Genomic DNA, 22,577 nt, shown 5'->3' on the forward strand with positions numbered 1-22,577 from the left:
ATTTGTGAAGGTATTTTCATGTGTGCAAACGTGTGTCTTGCTTTTCTCAGAAGACCCCTGGTCATCTTCTGGCTACTCTGCCATGCTGGGTAACTCTCCTCACATTGGACAGCCAGGCTCCTTCTCTGCAATTAACCCACAGGACAGGATGGTGGGTAGAAATGACCTTAATCCTATTCTAGCTGACTCTATTTCGTTTTCTTTTTCTTCTTTTTTTGCTTTCTTTATAAGGGTTCATATCTTCTAATGTTTCTTGTAAGAAAATGATGTGGTGACCTTAAAACTACATATCATCTGAGATGCTTGAATTAAATTATTTTTTAACATTTTAAGTACTACAGAAGGTTGACTGATTAAACCTTAAACTTCCTTAGCAAAGCTAAATTCATTTGCAAAAATGGAAAAACAGAGTCCTCACACTAGATAATGCTCCCATCAGCATTTATACCTATACCACCATGTGATGTTTCAGACAAAAACCTCTCTTGTGTAAGCCTTTCTGAAGAAGGGCTTGTGCCTGAAATGTCACATGGTGGTATAGGAATACATTTTCATGGGAGCATAATCTCTTGTGCAGACTCTATTTTTCCATTTTTCACAAGTGCTTCTGTCCAGCATCTAGTATTTATCATGTTACGGTGTTCGTGCTCTTGTAATGTTTTTGCTAAATGCATTTGTCACATTGGTTTATTTTCCTGTGAGGGGTGTTTGTGCCTTATGGAGATACTTGTATCCCTTCTCCAGAAGCGTCAACCCCTGCCTCTGTCCCCACAGAACTATCCTCTGCATGGCAGCGAAGTCAACGGCTTCCACTCAGCCCCCACCACCTACAACCACACACCCGCCATCAACGGAGAAGGCATCATGGGTACGGGACTTTTTGCATTAACTTATCAAATAAGTATCTTGGTAGTGTCCATCAGATTCAACCCCCGTGGTCATTTGATTTTTCTCTTTCCCCTCTCAAAAACAACTTAACGGGTCATCTGACTCACATTATTTATTTTGTCTCCGCAGCCAACCGAGGCACCACAGCTGGCAGTTCAGGAGATGAAATTGGGAAGGCTCTTGCCTCAGTGAGTTTGTTGTTGGTTTTTTAAAAATTAGTGTGGGGCAATAAAACAATTACAGTAATTTTCCCAAGAGTTTTATTTCTTCTGACACAATGAACATCTTTTATGTTGGATGATTCATGTGAAGAAAGAAGAAATAAGTGCAAATTCAACTAAAGATGGCGATGCTGACAAAAATGCCAGTTGTTGAGCATTATTTTGGTTCATGGTCTGATCCGAAACAGATGAATGGCAACTGTAAAATACACTGAAGAAACATCCCAATAAGGTAATAATCTGTCAATACATAATTTTAAACTGCACAAACAATTCTTAAGTCCGTGTTTGGGTCAAAATTAAACCCAGGACACTCGAACTGAGCCTAACAAAACTTAAATCATTCTATTGATTCATAATTACCCACCTAATTACTTCTTATTTAATTTGCTGTAACTCTTTTCATTCTACAAGTAAAGGTTTTATGACAGGGCATCTGACTGATTCAACATGAATTTTGTGATAAATATTGCATGATATAGAGGACATTGTAGCATATAGAAAAGTATATTGTAGTAGGGCTGGGCAATTAATAAAAAAATAGTTTCAATTGTGATTTTGGCTTCCAACAGTTATGAAAACCAGATAATTGTGATAGAACTTTTTGTTGATTGTTGCCCTGGAATCCATTTTGCAATGGTGCTCTCGTTTTGTCTTAGGTAATAAATCCAACGCACCCCTTTCCTTTACAGCAGTGCGCTTTTGCCCTTTCCTAAAAGCCCAAGCTCATTCCCAGCCAGGCTGTGGCATGTGTCTATTCCTACAGTACTGGTGCTTGGAGCGGCCAAAAAGGACGAGAGTCTCATTTCAGCAATCCTTTCTCACATTTTATACACCAAATAAAAACATTATTATAATACGTGTCATATATTGAGTAGGTCTTAATGTTAATTTTATTATTATTATTAGTAGTAGTATTGTTGTAACATTATATATAAACATTTTAACTTGTTTTTCAGTTGAATTATGTTTAAGGAAATCCACTGTTAAAAAGTTTTTTTTTAAAGTTCAATAAATCAATCAGTTAGGTATCATGTTAAACAATCGTGATCTCAGTGACCACAATAATAGTGATAATTATTTTTGCCACAATCAAGCTCTTGTAGGGACTTTCTTCCGTATTGCCCAGCACTAGTTTGAACCACATTGACAGAATTGTCCTGAAAGTCACTGCTATGTATTCTTGCGTTGTGCCGTAATGTTGGTGTTTTGATCAATTCTTTCAGATTTACCCGTCGGACCACAACAGTAATAACTTCTCCTCAGCTCCATCTACTCCTGGATCTCCTCAGGCTATTGCAGGTACGGTTCAATTCTCAAATACGGATAATATGAGCATCCAGTTGTCACTACTCATACGTGAAAAGTCAAAATGTTATGCACGGGCAATTAAAGGCAGCAAAAGGCAATAATCTCCAATCATCCTGTAATGTGTTACCTTAAACATCAATATGAAGAAATCTGCATTTTCATAAACACCTTATTTATTCTTTAAAGACGTCTTCATTTTCCTCGGATGGTTTGGTACTACCTTGCTATGATGTAAGATTCATTATCCTGTGCTTTATTCTCACTCATGCAACCACAAATTTGGATAATATTTCAATTTCAGCCACAGAATGCCTGCATCACTCCAATTTATTTAACTTGTTCAGTTTGATTGCAACCTTTTTTTTGGCACACAAAAAAGAATCAGTTCAAATTGTTGGAGCAAAAATGTTCCTCTGCATGTTTAATGTTCTTTAGCACAGAAACGTGTCTGCAGCTCCATCTGCTGTGAAGTTAAGAATTACCACTATACACTATTTCAATATTTCTCTCTGCAGGAGCTCAGTCTCAGTGGCAAAGACCAACCACACCCAACTATGAAGGGCAGCCACACGCACTGGTATGTTCAAACATTTCTCTGCTACATCAAAGCTAGTTCAAAGCAAGATGTTGCCATAATATATTCTTCTTGCGCTTATATGCTATTTTAGTTAAGTGGACAGTTAAAGTACAAGTGCACAGTTTAAATCATTAAAATTGTATCGCAAAAAACAGGCTGTGTGTTTATGAGCTGTTTCTTGACTTGTATTTTGTTTGTAATATTGAGATCTAAGTGCATGCCTCTTATTTTTATATAGCAGAGTAAAATGGAGGACCGTTTGGAGGAGGCCATCCATGTACTGCGTAGCCATGCTGTGGGCCAGGGCCCTGGCTTAGAGGGCGCCCACTCTGACATGCACAGCCTGCTGTCCTCAGTACACAACGGGGGCCTCGGGGGCCTTTCTCCAGCTTTCCCCAATGCTAGCCTTGCCCTCAGCAACAGACATCCTGCTATGGTGAGTCACCCACTCTGCTCAAATTGTGTTTGAGACTTGGACTTTTGATGGTGAATGACAGCAGCATGAAGCAAACAAGTGTTCAGTTATGTTTTTGGTTAATTTTATAATCTTCATCATATCTATCAACACTTTTAAAAACCCTCCCTGTAAGGAGGTCATTCCATTCTTTAAGAAACTGTCAGTATCAAGGTTAATAAACATACCAGTTGTTGTTTGTGACAAGGCTGAAAAGAACCATAACATGAAAAAGAATACACTTTGATTAATTGAGTGTGTGATAACTTCAGGCTGCCTGTGTACGTAGAATTCATATTGTATTTATATGTTGTACAACAAATGAAACAAATTAGTTTTCTGTTCTATTTAGCAAGAAACACTGAGGAGGAAAAAACTGTTTAAAATTGCAGTACTTATGTGTACTTCCATGAGGAACAAAACATGTCAGTCATAGTATCATTTGTGCCATCTGCTGGCCAAAAGTAAAAGTGCAGTCAATTAAGAGTAATTTGTATTTTTATGCATCATTTTAGTTAGTTATATAACATAAATTACACAAAAAATATTAGCAAACAACAAGTGTAACATTTTAATTAGCTACATGATGAAGTAAATATTTGTTCTCATGCAGTTGCGGACATGTCAAGTTGTTTTTGCACTGTAGCGACTGTCTGTCCTTGTGAGATTCACGCCATTGTTCTCCACCTTCACCAGCAGGGAGGGAAACACGAGGAGCCGACAGGCCTTCCTCCCAGCAGCACTCTTCTGCACGGTCATCACGCGTCCGGACCCACACCGTCAGTTGGCCAACCGGAAGGCTTTACCAGTAAGTCTGAATAAATGCTGAACTGTAGAGCATGTCAGTTGTTCAGTGAAACTGATTGTCTTGTGCTTTGTGACATCATGATGTCATATTTGGGTATTTAATTCAATAATTTGGTTTTGTAGCAATGATAGTGCACATTGACGTTGATATACATATACTTTTCTTCTGTATTAGCTTTCCACATTTATTGATTGTGTCCTGTGCCCCCCTCAGAGGTTTCAGTGCTTAAGAACGTAATTCTCACACCTGCGTGTTTGTCCCCAGGTCTTCCAGGTGGTATGGCCCGCTCCACACACTCCTCCAGCAGCTCGGACATCAAAAGAGAAGACAAAGAGGATGATGAAAACTCATCTGTTGCAGACAAGTCAGATGATGAGAAGAAGGACTCCAAGGCAGCACGCAGTCGAACAAGGTAAGGAGTTTCTTACTCTATTTAGTCTTTGTACTTGAATTTAAAAGCACAACAAAAACGGATTAATAACGTTTTTGGTTACAACACAAATCCATAATACAAATTATTGTATCCTACAAAAGTGGAGATTTTCTTGACACAATTACCGAGTATGAGAATATAACAGAACCCATTTGATATTAAAAGTATTTGCTACAAGGTTACACGTGTGAGCTGTCCTGTGTGTCCCACTGATTGCCCAGACTATGTTAGGTATTTAACAATGTTGAAATCCCCCCTTCCCTTCATCTCACGTTTTCAGAAAGGAGGCGTTGACCCTCCAGATGCTCTCTGGCCTTTCAGACCAGAAAGATGAGTAAGTTTCTCCAACAGAGGATCGATTTCTTGTGCTTTGTGGGCTCTTGCCAGACATCACTCAAAGCACATGTTCATGAAGCTGGTGTCTAAAGTCTGATTTTGTTTGGCAGAATTGTTGTTGTAAAATTTTACGACACCCTGAACTTTGTTATCCTAAACTGACTCTCAGTATTTCTGTGCTTAAGCTGCAAATGTGTTTTAAATGGAAATGCAAAACAAGAGGAAAACATTTTCTCCCAGCTAGACATTGCAATTTGAAACCACACAACAAAACAAATCGCAAAGATTTTTTGATGACCCAAAAAGGTGCAGGTCGAAGTCACAGCTCATTATGTCTTCCCTGATTTGTCTTCAAAATGTTTAACATGCAAACGAACAATGCAAAACAGCGAACATATCCGACTTTCTGTGGGATAAGCATTTTGATCAGATGATCATCTGAAGTGGGAGATGCTGCTACTTGTGTAAGGTTTTTCCAGCATGCACTTTTATATGGTATGCTTTAACTTCTCACACATCCTGTTTGTAGTGCATCCATCAGTACAAAGCTCAGCTGTGGGTGTACAGTCCCTGCTATCAAAGCTAAAGCTAAATGCTAGTCATGAGGAGCATGAACACTACAGTTGACTAAGATTGACTTGAGTGCATGTTCTGAAATTTCCTCCTGCCTGTGGCTTCATCATTTCGTCTCCATTTGTAATTAGTCCAGAAGAAGATGACGAGGACGTCCCGCCCGAGGTGAAGATGGAGCGGGAACGGGAACGGCGAGTGGCTAACAATGCCCGCGAGCGTCTCAGAGTACGGGACATCAACGAGGCATTTAAGGAGCTTGGGAGGATGTGCCAGCTGCACCTCAGTCATGACAAACCTCAGACCAAACTTCTCATCCTGCACCAAGCCGTCAATGTCATCCTCAATTTAGAACAACAAGTCAGAGGTCAGTCTGCCAGCAGCACATGATGCATAGGAAGCACGCTTGTTTTTACCTCTCTTCAATACAGTCTATCGTTTTATACTTAGGGAGCCTGTATTTTGTTTTTTCCCTTTTCTTTCAGAGCGTAACCTTAACCCCAAGGCAGCATGTTTAAAACGCCGTGAGGAGGAAAAGGTGTCTGGGGTGGTGGGTGAAGCACCCATGCAGCTCTCAGGAGGCCATCCTAGTATGGGAGGAGATGGCCACAACCCAGTTGGCCACATGTAACACCAGGTAGAACTTTGGCTAATGATTGGCTACTGAGGTTATTATTTATGATGTAACCCTCACTATGTACAAGTTACCTACAGTTACATTAAAGTTACAATCCTTGAGATTAAAATGCAACAGAAGAGCAACAAGTGTATCTGTTTACAGTGCAGCCAAACAAACGTAAGTTTTGACTAAGACGAAAGTCAATATGATTTTAAAGAAGCACATGGAGCGAGTAGCTAAGCGTCTTTACTGTCCTGCTGTGTGAATACCGTGGTGAGGATTTGGAGGTGTGCAGCCTGCCCCCCCCCCCTCCTTGCTCACTGTGGCTACTCCTTCTTGTTCCATTACCTCCTGCCAATGCCGATTAGTAATAATAATAATAATGATAATAAACCTAATTAAACAGCACTTTTCAACAGGATTAAAACATTTCAGGACTAAGGCGACTAAAATTAGGCACTTAAAATAGTAGAAAAGAAGAGAAATAACAAAGCTGACAATAAAGATAGGAATGATAGCAGATTAATAAAGTACTTTTTTACATTACGTTTCCTGTGACCGCTTCACATTAAAAGCTACTCAGTGTTTCACCAGTTGAATGCTTTTAATGTGAAAGGTCATGTGTGTAGGATTTAGTGGCGGTGAGGTTCCAGGTGATCATACACTAATGAAAACATAATGAATATTGTATTCCATTTCTACCAATACATCATTCTAAATCCTACATACTGGACCTTTGAGCAGTGGGTTTAAAACATGCTTGGTTTGCAAGAGCAGTAATTTCCTCTGAGTCCTTCATGCGAGGAAATTTCAATCCAGCACGCAACCACGAACAATGTCCTGTACTGTATAAAATGTAAATACACAGAAACACTATTATTGGAAAATGGGGTTTGATTCCATGAAAATCTTGAGTATCATAAGTTCAAATAAGGATGCATTAGTTTGTAGGAGCCAGTGGGCTCAGTATTATCCTCAGTATGTCGATGTCTTGTTATGTAGGAATAGTATAACTTAGTGTTTGTGGTCTTTCCTTTTCACAGATCTGATGGTGTTTCCTTGGCTGTCAGAGGATGTGGCCTTAACAGATTTCTTCCACCCATTATTCTCAGTGTGTATGTGTGTGTGTGTGTATATGTGGACATGTCTGTGTATTGTCCGTTAAAAGTTTCAAGATGCACATTCACACACTCGTACACACATGCATACTGCCAAAACTGACACAGCCTGTTTGTCGCACTCCCAACCATGACTACAAGCTCAAATGTGAAGAACTTTTTTTAGTTTTGCTTTGTTTTATACATGTAAGATTTTTTTTTCATGGTTTCCACAAGATGATGGAACACCGGAGTACTTTTTGTCCTGCCACAAATTGGGACTTCACACACTGCCGAGAGGTCCTCTTGTGAAAGAAAGGAGACCTAAACAAACACAAATTGAATCAAGGATTTGTGCCTAATTGTTACATGTTTTCTATTTGACATTCAAGCAAATTGCTTTACATGTGAGGAACATTTATTGTGAGGGATTGCTTATGTGTATGAGCAATTATTTTTAATGTATGTCATTCCCAGCGTGATGGTACAGTCTTACATATGTTATGTAACCAAGCCCATAGTTGAAGTTGAATTGTCTAAATTCAGTGACCTTTCCTCGATCTTATCAGCAAGTGTTTGGGGAAGGTGATGGAAAGGTCACGAGGGAAAGGTCAAAGTTTTGACAGTCGAAAAGCAGCTTATGAAAGATGGGAACTCTGACCCAGAGGCAAGCCCGGTCTCGTCCCACAAGGCATCGGGAGACTTGGAATAGAAGACTCCTTCCTTGAAGGTTATGAATTATCCAAGTGGTAAAATCTGTTAACTACAAAACTGTTCTTCCTATTTGTTGACCACGAATTCTAGAGTTACTCCAGTAATCCCTTGTCATAGGTTCAGGTTTTTGTACTGCTTTATGTACTAAAGCATTCATAGACAAGACAAAGCACAGTTGTATAGGTTTAGGCTGGAAGTTAAGTGTCGACCTGTTGTGCATTTCAGTCCCTGAAAGTCTTGCATAAAAGCCATTTGAGACACTTGCTAAGTGATCAGCACCACTTAGTGCTCTTACTTGCTTGAAATGGTTTACTGACAATGCCAGCAGACTTAACAGCTCAACCCCCCCCCCCCCCCCCCCCCCCATTGATTTTCTGTAACAGACAAAAAAAAGAAAAAGAAAAAAAATCTGGGTACCTTTTGTTCCTTTTGATGGAGGGATCTCATCAGTCCGCAGTTGTTTGAAGCAGACAAGCCTTTGTGTGACGGAGGCTTTCTTTTCCTAAACGAGCATTCCCACTGAATTACAGCCCCTCACCTTACACCTGAGTAAGTCTGTCGTCACGTTTCTTACTGAGAGAAGTGTGACGTGTAAATTCACTTCATACATTACTCTGATATGTTTCATTTTTCAAAATTAAATATATATAAAAATATATATTTTTTGTTAGTCTATACATTGTAGATTTTTTACATAAATGGCAATATTAGTTTGAAGTTTAGAGTGTATTGTAGATGAGCTGAATAAGGGGATATTTGTCATTTAAATGAAATTGTTCAAAAAGTTAATTCAGAATTGGACCGGGATGGCAGAGGACAAGGGTCGACAGATGAAAAATGTTGAAAGCGTTTGGTGTATCCTTTATTCCAGTTTTAGTTGTAAGGCTTATCATCAGCTACAATATGATTTTTTTTTTTCTTTCCATTCTGGGGGTATGTGGTCAGCGTTTGTGCCACAGTCCTGTTGAAGTGTTCTTACTTTATAACAGTGAGGCACTGAGGAAAATGTGGGAAGGAATTTTTGTCTCTAACAGTAATTATGCAACTGGTTTTTGAATGTAGCTACCATACAAATGTGGATCACCTTCATTCTCAAAGTTGTGTTTCTGTCGGGTTTTTTTTTTTCAAGTACAGTATAGTAGTTTTCATTTCACCGTTTCTAATATCTGCCCTCAACCAAGTGGCTCTCAGTGTGCAGCTCACTTTTTAGTAGCCTGCACTTGAATTTTGGAGGCAGACGTCGGTATTTGGGATTAAGGTAATGGATAATATGGAGAACAAAACAGTGTTATTGTGATGTTATTCCCATGTCATGTCATGTTGTGAATGGTTTTTACCAACATGTAATCACAAATGGGAGGTAGAACATTTTGTGTGTTTAATTTCTACTAAAAGAGATGAAGAAAAAGACCTATACAAATCAATAGTGTGGCCTTTTCATTCTCAAGACTTAAGATGACATGATGGGAGAGTGATACCTTATCAGTGCCTGAACTTGTATTTTCATTTAAGACAGTTTTATTTTGTGAACCATATCATTTCATTTATCATGGAGATTAAAGAGGTACTTGTTCATTCCCCCACCCTCCCTTCTCCTAATGCTTTTTTCAATTTTCAGGAAGAAGTTTAAATGGTATAAAGAGATTTTCTTTCAGTGTATCTAGTTAAATAAATAAATGTTACGTAGATCTTGTTTAGTTTTTATTCCTTTTTTCCCTAATTATTCAACTGGATTATATTGTCCAAACTGCTGTTTTAGTTAAGGTCATGGGTCCAGGTCATGAGTTTTCTTTCTATCTGCCCTATATTGCTAAACCAATTGACATTACAGGGTTCAAGAGATGCTGCTTTTGGCTCTGACTGTCTGCTTTTGATGCACATTAACATGTTTCAGTGTATGTGTTGCTTCAAATTCAATGTAGGGAGTGAGTTTTATTTTCCGTAGTAGCTGGAGCTTCTGATGACTTGGAGCATTTTAAATTTCTGTATATCAGAGTGCAAGCCCTTTGCTGCAGTGACTTTCAGTATGTTTAGTCTCCAGAGATAATTTCACCTCTGACCTTTTACTCTTGCAGCTCTTTGATGGTGTTGACGGTGACTTTTTGTGAGAAGTTCTGATCACTTCTTTCAAAGAGTTGTATTTGAAGTTTTGCTTTTTATGATTACAAGATTATTAAGTGTACTGAATATTGCTGATTTGTTCTAAGGGAAAATCTGACTTGATGTCATTTAGTATTCTGTGAACATCCCATTAGCCTACAAGCTACTTACTCAAATTATTTCTTTGGGGGAACCTTATTTCTTAACACGAGTCTTGACATGGACACAGTTTGAAATCTGCAGAAGAGCAAACCGACCACTGCAGGAGCACATTAAGGTCAACAGAAAATTACAACATTAGGATGGAAAATGTTCAGTTGATGGGCTTGAATTTGTTTTGGTATGAGAAAGCAGTAATAAAACACTTGCTTTCAACAATTTTGTCATATCTTTGTTGAACTATAAAGGGGGGGAGACTTAGCAGGTACAGAGCCTGACATCATGGAGTGAGGACACTGTTGACTCCTGCGGGGTCCTCCGAGTGCCTCACTCAATCTCTCTCTCTCCCGCTCTCTCTCTCTTTTTATAAATATATATAAATATATATAGTTGAGAACTGTCCTGTATATAACAGTAATGTAGCAATAAATGTGCCATTTTTAATAACAGATTATACCTTTTCCAATGTCTGGCTTTTGAATATTGTATACACAAAAAAGGAAAATAAAGGAAAACATTGTAATAAAGGGTTTATTGTAGTTCGGAAAATGAATTTGTTCATAATTTCCATTCCCCATAGCCGGTTAGGAAATAAATGCGTTTGTGACTTATTTTTCATTTTTTTTATTTTTTGTAATTTTGCTACCAAGGCACCACATTAAATTCGACACATGGCAGCAGTTAATACTATTGGTTTCATAGAGTCAACACGAACAGGTCTGGGGTCAAAGTTATATGTGGATGGTTGCCGAAGACAGAGCATGCTTTTTTTTCTTTTTTTTTTTTTTAAAGCGGCTCTGTGGTAAACAGGCCTTTGGAAATGGTGGCCTGAAACGACCCTGAGCGGTCGCACGCAGCCCGTTTGTTATTTTTAACAGGCATCAGAAGAGGCAGCCCGGGGTCCTTCACAGCCATAAACGATACTATATTGCTTGGAGTGGAGAAATACTACTGAAGTCAGGATGGTCCAGAAAGTCCTGAATAAAGTCGTCGGTGCCAAGTACATTTCTGTTTTAAGGACATGGTAAGTTAAGTCAATAACCGAGGTGGAGTAGAGTTGTGGGAATTGTTTTTAGGGGCTTTTGTCATGTTCAAAAATACGCTGTCCACGCCTCTGTGTCCTTCTGAGTGACCCGTTTGGCTTACGAGCTAACTTTAGCTTAGCCTGCTTGTTTATTTTCACTGATTTAGCTAGACGGGGTAGTTATCTTACTACCTTGATAACGGAACAGCTAAGCTAGGTTAGTGAAATGGGCACGTTACGTGATTACACTGATCCTGTAAAGATGTGTATTTGTGTGTATCACGCCATTTGCTAGTTAATAATTTCGAAATTACTTTAAAAATCAAGAGTCCAATGCAGTTATTCAATATCTAAGTTCGAACTGCTCATTTGCTAGCATATTGTTAGTGGAGCATATCTCACCTTTGTTTTTGTTCGTATTTGACCAGTTAATTAGCCTGCTAAACCTCAAAATCACGATTAATAATAGTGGGTAGCTCAGTCACATCTATGCTATTATAGTGATGTTATACGCGCGTTAATGGCACGAAGATAAATGTTTTCTCCCTCAAATTTGATGGTTTGCCTTACAGTAAAAAATGCTTAAGCCAGGTGTAAATCAGTTGTACTTGACAGCTTGTATAAACATCTTGAGTGCACAACACTGACCTTGCTAAATGCACACTGTCAACAACTCAGAGGACCACAGCTGAAGAGTGATCTATAAAGGTTGTAATATTTAAAATCAGCGTTCATTGGCCACTAAGTTATAATGAGTGCTAACTTATAGATTTTGAAGACCTTTTTTTCTATTTTGATGCTTTGTTTCATCACTAATTTACATTTGCAAATGCACATCTTAAACAAGTGTCAAATTCATTTGATTCTGCTCATCAGTAATCACAAACAAACATATGAAACACTTCAACCACATGTTGAAGTGTTTGGGGGGGGGGGGGGGTGAAACACAGCCACCTTTACTGTCTGTTTATACATAGATTCTGATGCATTCTGAAACTTAAAAATGTCATCCTGACTAAAGCATCTCTTGCAAGATCATCATGCCATCAGAATTCGGGCGTCTAATTGTCCAAGTTACTCTTAATGTGTGTATTGCAGTTGGTGGTGTTGTTAAATTACTGTTTGATTTATGAATCCCATTGGTTTCTTCCATCTAGGGTGCCAAATTTGGTCGCCTGGGGAACAGTTGGTGGAGTGGCGCTCGTCCACTTCACAGACTGGCGATTAATTCTAGACTATGTGCCATACATTAAAAACAAGTTCAAGACGGATGAGTAAAGTCCCACACAACTAAATTGTGAGTGCGTTGTTATCATAACCAACACTTGTGTAATCGAGCTTTCATTCACACACACACATGTTTTTAACGTTCACTTGGATTGTTCATTAGCTTTAGCCCCACCCATGTACTCATGATAAAATGCAGACAGGTGCAGGCCATGCCATGTGTTAGAAGTTCACATTCAAATAAATACATAGTTTCCGTCACCTTGCTCACACCTGGCAGTTTGTTGGAACTCTCGTCATGTATTTGCACAGGCGACCCCACGCTGGGGTCAGATATGCATGTTATTCTAAAACACCTGCAGTGCTCACTAACCAAGGCTTACTGCAGGCTGTAGGAGTAATGGCCAAAGAGATCAACCTGCTCTTGTAAGCTTGTTAGATGACATGTGCAGCCATAAAGGCGTTATGCTTCTGTCTAATCTAAATTTTTGCGAAGGGCTCAGCGTACTTTAAAAATAGAACCTGGGTCAGTTTATGACTAAATGTTTTTAAAAAATATGTGTTCAGCAGAACTGGCCCAACAGATTTTAGATTAATTTGAATTTCAATTGTTCAAATGTATTTTTGGGGTGTAGTGGTTAGAGCTCGACTATTTTGAACAGATTAATATACATAGTTTTTTTTTGACTTTTTGACTAAACATTTGTGCTTTTGTATAGTGTCAGTATTATAATACATATATTGCAGCCAAAATCTCAGACAAATATCCACGATATCCAGTCTGACATCACACTACGGACATTATATTGATAGATACAAACCATATTAAAGTTTACACACACACACACCATTCCAAACCCTCTGCCACTCCCACCATCTCCCCCTGAACCCCTTGTCAGAAATCCAAACTCAAGAGACAGAAAGAATGTGGTTTTCACACATTCAAACATATGTGTCTTCATACATTTTGCTAATAAATAGGGTGTGTGTCTGCCTACAGGACCAGAGATTGGGAATGGGCTCATGGGTGGATTGCTTGCACAACGCAAACTTAAGGGGGATGCGCCGGCTCAACAATCAGTCACTGAGGGCTCGTTAGGAGTTCGGACAACGGGATGCACTATGTATAAATGCTGTTCTTCATGGAGTATTATTTAATGTGAATAAATCTTTAATTTCCCCGAATGTGCCCATTTATTCTGCAAAATTCCAGCTGTTCAGATGTTTTGTTCAAAGTGCTCAGTGAGAGGTTTTTAATCTTTATTTGTGTTCAGTGCTTCATATGCAAGTCCAGTGTGTTTTTGGAAAATTGCTCAAGAACTGCATATACTCTACAATACTCTGTTGCATGGAGCAGGTTTGAAAGTGTGGCTTTGCAGACATGATCTTTTCCAACTGCTCATGACTATTTGTGCTGTAAAAGTAGTGTGAAATAAAAAAATATTGAAGATTGTTTATGTAAAGTCTCTGATAATATAATCCCTAATGCATGCTGAATTACACATATTCACCAAGGTGTTACGGACCTTGTTGCACGCAGAAAACACGCCAGGTTCGGCCAGACATTATACTCATTTTATCAGCCGGACTGCGAAATTTGCGTGGATAATGTCTTTCATTTCTCCCATCGAAGGGGGAGGGGACTGAAAGAGGAGAGGGGAGAAGGGATTTAACATAGCGAGAGGGAGAAAACGAAATAGTGTCTTCAAGATGGATAAAAACGAGTAAGTACATCATTTGAAGAGCAGTAAAACAATCGAGATGGACATTAATTGCATTTGTAGCGTTAAATGCGCGATGTGTCGTGGTCTTAATATATTCGGAAAGTGTTTATCATCGATTAGACAGATGCACTCGGTGGTCTCGCATTTGCAAATAGCGATGCTGTGCTCCTCAGCTAGGATGTCCGTCTTTTTCTAGCACCATTGTAACGCGGTGTAATGCTCCTCATATCTACAGCTAATGTTGAATTAAGCATGGAGGCAGTGTAACGTACGGCGTCGACACTGCGATGTCGACATACATTTTAATCCCACAAAGCGGATCGTATTTTGAACGCATCGTTGTCAAATACACAAAGCCTCCATAAATGCATGACACGCATTTAAAATGGTGACTGTGTTTAATCAATAAGATCGACTTTGTTCATTCATAAAAGCCGGCGCTCCAACTCTGAATGACAACGGTAGGCATTGTCGTGGTGAAACGGCTCTCCAATTTCACGTAGCTAGCTTACATGAAACTTTGGTATTACTGAGCAAGCTACAAGTGAAGGGCGCTATTTTACTCCATCTTGTAGATTTAATTATCCTGCAACGGCCATGATTGTTGTCACTGCCTCTGCGTGATTACTATTTAAGGTCTATTTGCAGCAGTAGCCTAATTTATGTTTGCCATAGGTTAACGTAGATGTAGTGACTTGCGTCAAGTTTAACAGAATAGAAATATAAGATTTCCGGTAAAATATTTCAAAACAAAAGATCAACGTCCTGGCCCTAAATTTTGGCGTTTCACAACGGGAATTACCTTCACGTGACCTCTCTCTGTTATTTAAGAACCGGATTAAGACAAAGTTATGGGATGTCAATAGAGCTGAGGAACTGAAAAGAAAAAAAAACACTTATTAACATATTTGGATTCAAGATGGAGATCACTGAAAGCTCCATGAAAAGCTAGTAAGTGAACTTAGTTAATCGTTAATGATGATGATAATGATTTTGTTAAGATACTTTTCCCATGGTCCAGAATGAACGTTCCCGTTCACATACATTCAAATCGTTCACATTGAACGCCATGTGATTTTTCAATCCGTTACATAATTGCTTCTATTCATTTAAAAAATAGTTTGAAATCATTTTTAGCCTTGTATTTCTGTTTTTTATTTTGTAATGATGAGAATTTCCACAGGTTTATTTTGTAATGTTTATGTTACATGTAGCATTTTAGAAAATATACACAATCTTATATAATGAATAGGCGCTTACCGCAGTACTGACATGATGTTTTTTTACATTAGAATTTGAAAATTGAGCGTTGTGAATTTAATGCGTGCGCTTTACTTCAGCCTTTGAGAGTTAAAAAAAAGTGAGTAAAGCGATATTGCACGCTTGGACAAATGTGTGCTTTTATTCTGACGTGAAAACCTGTTTAACTTCCTGTCTCGCCCGCGCTACCTCGCGGTGCACGGACGCAGCCGCTCTGTCCTATGTTATCCTTGCGGATGTAGCCCTCGTGCCCCGGCGAGACAGGCAGGTAGTGATGTGGCTGAGGTCCGCGGCGGAACGATCTGCGCGACGACAAAGAAACGAGATGTTGTTAGCAGGGAGATCCCATTACTGAGGACGCATGTTGTAATATGGTCGAAACAAAAGCGTAAGAAGCGATAGGCCTGCCGTCCAAAAAATCGACACATTTCCTCAAATCCATTCTGCTTATTAACTTTAAGTGGATTTATAGGCAACTCGCGTGGGAAATGGAGAAGAAAAGGTGGGATTGCACTGCTCTCCCCAAGGGCTGGAAAATGGAAGAAGTGACCAGAAAGTCGGGTTTGTCAGCTGGAAAAAGCGATGTCTATTATTTTAGGTACTAAACGAACGAAGGCTTTCAAAACTTCATAGGTGCACGAAACACCGAGTTTGCGGACGGAAGCGGGCAGGAGTATGACAAGGGGGACGGTGGTCGGCACAAAGTTTGGGGTGGGAAGGGAAGGGAGGGGGTGTACGTTAGCAGGGCAACAAGGCCGGCTCCTCTCACAAGTGTTCGGATAAGAAGGAGCCTGTCCAGGATAGTAGCAGCGGCAGCTCCCGCCGGGAGGGGCCTTTGATGAATAAAACTCAGTGTCTTCTTCAGATAATACTCTTTATTTCCCACTGAAGTGAATCAACAACGCCAGATTTGTTTTCATTTAGCAGAGGAGAAGAACAAGATGAGGAACAGAGGCAAGAGAGGGGGGAGGCGGGTCGGTTGTATAGTCTGTGGTAGGCTAACTGTACAATCATACTAGTGTTAACTGTGGTGTGTGATGTAAGAAACATTTGCATGAGTTGCTAGCACGAGTCCACCCACAGGTGTTCCTTTCGTTGGTCATCGCTCAGGCTAGAAGATGTTGTCGCTCCCACAAGTGGAGTCACAATGTTTCCATCCTGAAACATTTGGTCAAATGTTAGCATCGCCATGTTTACATTGTGTTCACTGGTTCTCAGAGGTCAGTGTTAAGGCTGTGTATACACTGTTCAGTATGTCTCCTGTGCAGTTATGACACTAAAATGTGTGCAGCTTGTAATGGATAACAGGGCTTCGGTGGAGTGTTCATCAAAGATTGCATCCATTTCACAAAGTAATGTGATTTCAGTGTCATCGCCCACTTGGATGTGCTCTGCTTCTGTTTGCTGTTGACTTGTTGCATGTTGTGTCCTTGTTTGTATTTTTCTGTCTGCTGTGTGCGTGTTCTTGAAGTGGCCTTCATCTGTTTGGCTCTCGGTCTGGATGTCTTTTGTTCTGACCTTCTTTTGCTGTTGTTGTTGTTGTTTTATAAGCGTCGATATCAGTGTAATGGTTTCTGGTGTCTCTGCCTCCCTGCCAGTCCATCTGGGAAGAAGTTTCGGAGCAAGCCTCAGCTGGCCCGTTACCTTGGTAACCAGATGGACCTCAGTTCCTTTGATTTCCGCACAGGGAAGATGCTGATGAGCAAGCTGAACAAGAACCGCCAGAGACTGCGCTATGATAACAACAACCAGAACAAGGTGAGAGAAACAGGCTCGTGATGAGCAGCCGCTGACTGCCGAACACGACTGGTGGTGGCCTGGACTCTGTCTTTAGCAGGGAAACACTAACTGTGGTGTGAGAGCATTAATGCATTGATCACTGAGCACCCACACATTAACATTAATTGCAGACTAGAATCACTTGTTAGCTTCAACATAGGTGGGAGTTCAGTTGCATCTTCAGCAAGAAGTGTTGTAGTCCAACAGCACCGTGAAGTCTGGGCACAAGGCAACGTTTTACTTGTCAAACTTTCATTATATTGCCAACTAAATACCTATCCATAAAGTACAGATATAAATGTTCTTGTAAGGTAGGTTAGACAAAAAAAAGACAACTAATCTGATGCCTTATTTCAACTTTGCAAGAGTTTGCTACACATCAGAGCTGCAGAGAGACTAATGTAGGAGCAGGTTTGTCTTTTATGATAACCGATAACACTAAACACTAGAATATTTCTTGTGGACCTATAGAGTCTCAAATGAGTCTGCTATAAAATAAGTTTTTAATGAATAATTGTATATAACAGCTGATTATATTGAGCTTGGATGCATTTCATTAGCACACCAGATGACTGTGTTGATAAAAGGCAGCAATGTAGTTCTCTTTTCAGACTTGATTTCTCACACAGGATCATTTCAGTTAGCTGACTTTAGCACTGACACGAGCCTCTTAAACTGAATGATGCATGTCCAGTTGCGTGGTTACAATCAGCAGTTTTGTGGAATTTCTCCTGGCCTGATCCTCCCATTGTGTTTGATATTTTTAAGGGCAAACCTGACTTGAACACATCGCTCCCAGTCAGACAGACGGCCTCCATCTTTAAGCAGCCTGTTACCAAGGTTACCAACCACCCAAACAACAAAGTGAAGACAGATCCCCAGAAAGCCGTCGATCAGCCCAGACAGGTGAACCGCCTCCGCCTGTTACTGTTAACACCACCCCATATACACCTGAAACAGCTGTTATCTGATACTGTTACGTCTTTGGAACTGGATGCACCAGACCGGAGTTTGAACATGTTGATGGTTTGCAGTCACTATAACCTTTCTGGTGAAGGTGATGTCTCAGGAATGCCTTGAGGGAATTTCCCAAATCTTGCACAGACTTGGACAAAGGTCAAAAAGTCAAATGTCTCATAGGATGAGCTGAAGAAGGGATGATGTTTCATATCCCAAAGGTCAAAGGTCAACCTCACTGTGGCATCATAATGTTTTGCAAAAACACTTTTCTGGCCATTATTCCACACTATAAATCAGGAACAGAAGGAGAGATTGTGACCGTATTTCACATTTGGTCAGATACTGAATTGGTGACACTAATCTTGAAACTGTGCCGATTGAATAGATCTTCTGTGCTCCGCGGTTGAAGATGTGTTTCAAAATTTGTAACTTCTTTGCAGCAACTTCCATATTTGAATCACTGTAGTTACCACAAGCTCATTAGTTCTGCTGATGATGAACTTCAGGTGATCGTTGCAGCATGTAATGGCGCTCTCTATCAGCCCTCTGTGCTCCTCTGTGAAAATAGTCTGAAGACAGCATGTTTCTCACTGGAATCTAACATGTCAATATAGTGATAGCTTCCATTACACTGCTAAAAATGTTATTAAATTCCTGCCCATTACATACATTGTAAGTCTGGACCAACATGGATGTAAACTGCAACTGGATGGCGCAGGCATACAGTCGTGAGATGGTACTTCTAGTTTGCTCTACTGGACGCAGCAGCATTAGCAGTATAGTCTAATTTTGGGGCTTTCTTTCCGTCAAAACTGCCTGCAGCTAACATTACTCTTAATTTATGTCCGCAGCTATTTTGGGAGAAGAAACTCAGTGGTCTTAATGCTTATGACATTGCAGAGGAGCTGGTGAAAACAATGGAGCTGCCTAAAGGCCTGCAAGGTAATAAACACTGATTCCGCAGACAAAATGAACAGTTAAGACTCACATTTTTTTATCATGAGAGTTCTGCTTAGCAACATTTTTTAAAAAATCTTTCTAAAACCTAATCATACGGAACAGAACTCATTGCTGTACATTGATACTTGATATTGATTACTTATGTATCATATCTTGACTCTTTTCTTTTTGCTGATGCTTCTTGCTATTACAGTATCCCCTTTGCTGCTGTAAACACCGCTGTGGCATTAATAAAGGACTATCTTATCTTAAAAATCCACCACCATCACCACCACTTTTGTGTTTTGTGTTGCACCTTCGCACGGGAAAAGCAAAGTCTGGATTTTACCCAAATTAAGTGACATTATCCCCTGGATGTGATGTCAAGGCTCTGTGTAACATCCACAAAATCAAAAAAGAACAACAGGCCCCCTGAATTTGCACCCAAAATGCTATCAAAATCTTTTTTTATAGTTGCTAATAGAGCCTCCATAATTCTTGCCTGGAAAACAGGCAGAAAAAAGGCACAGAAAAAACAATTTGCTTTACAAATTGCAGACATGGCGGAGGATTGAGATCGCAGATAACCTCTGCTATTAATACAATTTTCTACCATTCCCCAGGCAAGACTAGTCCAGTGCGAATAGGCCTTAAGATGTAACAATCCTCTTCAGAATGTCTTCTAACCACCCGGTCGGTCCCTCAGGTGTTGGTCCAGGCTGCACAGATAAGACTCTCTTGTCGGCGATTGCCAGCGCTCTGCACACCAGCGCCGCTCCCATCACCGGCCAGCTGTCTGCGGCTGTGGAGAAGAACCCAGGAGTGTGGCTCAACACGGCTCAGCCGCTGTGCAAGGCCTTCATAGTGACCGATGAGGACATCAGGTGGGCAGTCACCGAACATGGCACACGCGTATCACCTGTTTGTTTTCACTGCGTTGGATCCTGATTAGTTGCTGATCAGATTTAAGATGCTTTCCCTCGTTGCCCTTTTGGCTGTGAGCAAAATGTATCAGAATATGAGCCTGTCAACCATTCTCAGATCTTCTTCACTGCAAATAACAACTCAGTGGAAATAGTGTCATGTTATCTGTTTTACTAGTTCATGAGCTGCTGCCGTCCATTTTATATGCTCAAGCATGATAACAGCTATGAAAGGGCCGAGTAGCAAAGGAACAACGGTGAAATCTTCCAAATTAGGAATGGCCTTGAAGATTTCATTGTGGCTTTTTGTCATCCTCGATTCACCCGAAGATAACCGAGCGGAGGCTGCTCAGAAATCCCACAGTCCATAAGAAGTGACCGTGTAAAGACAGACCATCTGTTGTGTGCTGATTCAGTGGCTGTTACAGGCAGCTGTAACTGCCAACTCTAACAGCTTCCTGTTGTGTTCATGTGTAGGAAACAGGAGGAGCTGGTGTACAGTGTGAGGAAAAGGCTGGAGGAGGCGCTGATGGCTGATATGTTGGCCCACGTCGAGGAGGCTGCCAATGAAGGAGAGGCTCTGAAGGAGGAGGGCAACGGCAGTGAGGATATGGAGAGCGTATAGCACAGGTTGGTTAAGAGATAATTTTGGCTCATAAGCAAATTTAAGATGTAAGTGCTGCATAGACCACATGTGACTGTGTAATTCTGTCCCACCGATGGCTCTCACAGAAAACTAAACAACTCATTATTTAATAAGGATTTTTAATCTTAAAGTCAGTTTGCAAACATGAAATAAAAGCTCTATGAGCTTGTTGCAGCTTAAAGCATATAATGAGTTTTGTGCTTAGTTTGTGGGTTATTACACAGTATGAAATGCAAAAAAAAAAAAAAAACCCTAGATATTGTGTTTTTTTTTCCTAATTGCAGATCTTTTCCTTTTGTAGGGTTTTGTGACATCCGGATGGGTTTGTTCAACACCTGCACACACACGACCATGAACAGTAGGAGCCCTACAACAGTCCAGCCCTGATGAACTGTCCCCTTGTATCTGCATCCAACCTAAACCTCAACCTGACTTTAACCAGCCCTGTTCAACCTAAAGAACCGTGTTCCCCTCGGGGACACTTGGGAGTCTCAAATGCGTCTATTCATCGTTAACTCCACCGGATGGGACTCCTCGACCTCCGCACCAATTAAATCACTCGACGTATTTCTGAGCTCAGTTGATTTTTCACTCGGACATTTTAAAATATTTAAAAAAGAAAAGAAATGACATCAAATGAACTTGCAAATATTAAGAATAACTTATCTACAGTTTGTCAAACTCAGTGTTCAATGATAGTCGTATTTTTTACTGAAAGGCTTTGAATGGGTGTGTGTTTTTTGTGACAATCATGTCAAATCCAAACATTTTCACATTCAGCGAAAGGTCGATATGGGTGCTTTTGTTTTCGGGCCGATTGGAGATGAATGTTTTGTATTCCTGACATGTCTCTTTCTGGAATTTTATGATGCACTCCATGAGTAGTCTGACACGAAACACACAGACCGTCTTTTCAAACGGAACCTGCGCAGAGCTGAGCTAGTTTAAACCGGCCTCGGTGCTGACCTGTAGGCGGCTGGCGTTACTAATGCAGGTGGTGTGGTTAGAGTCCTGTGTACATCCAGAGTAAAGTAAGGAAATATTGTCTGTCGTGTCCGGTGTGTTATCCTGTGAGTCAGTATTGACCAAAGAGGAGACATGTCATTTAGAAGAGGGTGGAGGTTGACTCGCGTGTAACTTAAAGTCTGCTTTGTGTTTTATCGTAGTAGCGATTTTATTGGCTCTGCTGTTGTACAAGTACACATGAGGAAAGTGAAAGGTACACACGATGGGGCCGAGCACTATGGGAAAGAAATGACTTGAAACCTCTTTCTATTGTTACTGTTTTTAACTCTGATCATCATCATCATCATCATCATAGGTGCTTACTGACGTGAAACGTTGCTGTTTAGTGCCAAGGCTTTGTCACAGCTTCGGTCCACCTTTTTTTTTTTTTTTTTTTTTTGTATGTGTCAATGTTACCACACACATGCTGCCTCCTCGTACACCCACGCACAAAATTGGTGACACAGCAAATTACAGTTAAGATTTAGTTTTAATGACTTTTCATTTATTTTGTATTCTTTTTTTGTTTGTCAAGGTTTGATGGTGAATAATGTATGCAGCCCAAATCATGAAATTCCCTTCTGAATATCAGCAGGCTGATTGCTGAAATGAATTTGATTGTATTACTTATTAAAAATGAGTCGGTATGTCATTAACTGCTGCTGCTACTGTGTGTTTTTCATCTGTTTTAAACCTACTGAAAATACTCTGTGCATTTGCATTTACAACTGTGGTTAAACCTGTATTTGGATGCATCCAACCCCGCTAAAAACAGGCTTTCTTAGGGGCCACCATGCCTGGCA

The 22,577-nt window shown here is 40.2% G+C and overlaps 3 protein-coding genes across 13 annotated transcripts in view; all 3 read left to right on the plus strand.

Moving 5' to 3' along the window:
- tcf3b (transcription factor 3b) overlaps window positions 1-10,810 on the plus strand; it is a 30,157-nt gene extending 19,347 nt beyond the window's left edge. For 2 of the 8 annotated variants that reach the window (XM_041935054.1, XM_041935062.1), the window contains 12 exons: window positions 51-151; window positions 745-868; window positions 1,018-1,076; window positions 2,336-2,411; window positions 2,936-2,997; window positions 3,236-3,433; window positions 4,148-4,259; window positions 4,524-4,671; window positions 4,973-5,026; window positions 5,733-5,965; window positions 6,084-6,235; window positions 7,261-10,810. In XM_041935054.1, coding sequence (XP_041790988.1) covers window positions 51-151; window positions 745-868; window positions 1,018-1,076; window positions 2,336-2,411; window positions 2,936-2,997; window positions 3,236-3,433; window positions 4,148-4,259; window positions 4,524-4,671; window positions 4,973-5,026; window positions 5,733-5,965; window positions 6,084-6,229 — 1,313 coding nt within the window. In that variant the 3' untranslated portion in view covers window positions 6,230-6,235; window positions 7,261-10,810. The remainder of the gene's footprint in view (window positions 1-50; window positions 152-744; window positions 869-1,017; window positions 1,077-2,335; window positions 2,412-2,935; window positions 2,998-3,235; window positions 3,434-4,147; window positions 4,260-4,523; window positions 4,672-4,972; window positions 5,027-5,732; window positions 5,966-6,083; window positions 6,236-7,260) is intronic. The other 6 variants (XM_041935057.1, XM_041935055.1, XM_041935056.1 and 3 more) reach the window with 6 other exon arrangements.
- Window positions 10,811-11,234: 424 nt separating this feature from the next.
- LOC121605681 (cytochrome b-c1 complex subunit 10-like) lies at window positions 11,235-13,993 on the plus strand. Its single transcript, XM_041935709.1, has 3 exons — window positions 11,235-11,311; window positions 12,469-12,608; window positions 13,539-13,993. Exons 1-2 carry the CDS (start codon window positions 11,250-11,252, stop codon window positions 12,587-12,589), a joined length of 183 nt encoding a protein of 60 aa, XP_041791643.1. The 5' UTR covers window positions 11,235-11,249; the 3' UTR covers window positions 12,590-12,608; window positions 13,539-13,993.
- Window positions 13,994-14,203: 210 nt separating this feature from the next.
- On the plus strand, window positions 14,204-22,420 carry mbd3b (methyl-CpG binding domain protein 3b). Of its 4 annotated transcripts, none has more exons than XM_041934627.1 (7): window positions 14,204-14,262; window positions 17,121-17,280; window positions 18,070-18,207; window positions 19,113-19,203; window positions 19,907-20,084; window positions 20,601-20,753; window positions 21,071-22,420. In XM_041934627.1, exons 1-6 carry the CDS (start codon window positions 14,249-14,251, stop codon window positions 20,746-20,748), a joined length of 729 nt encoding a protein of 242 aa, XP_041790561.1. In that variant the 5' UTR covers window positions 14,204-14,248; the 3' UTR covers window positions 20,749-20,753; window positions 21,071-22,420. The 4 variants fall into 4 exon arrangements, with proteins under 4 accessions (XP_041790561.1, XP_041790562.1, XP_041790560.1 ...); XM_041934628.1 differs by lacking the exon at window positions 14,204-14,262 and adding an exon at window positions 15,766-16,024; XM_041934626.1 differs by lacking the exon at window positions 14,204-14,262 and adding an exon at window positions 15,767-16,120.
- Window positions 22,421-22,577: the final 157 nt, after the last annotated feature.

This window comes from Chelmon rostratus, chromosome 4, assembly GCF_017976325.1.
Source record: "Chelmon rostratus isolate fCheRos1 chromosome 4, fCheRos1.pri, whole genome shotgun sequence".
NCBI lineage: Eukaryota > Metazoa > Chordata > Actinopteri > Chaetodontiformes > Chaetodontidae > Chelmon > Chelmon rostratus.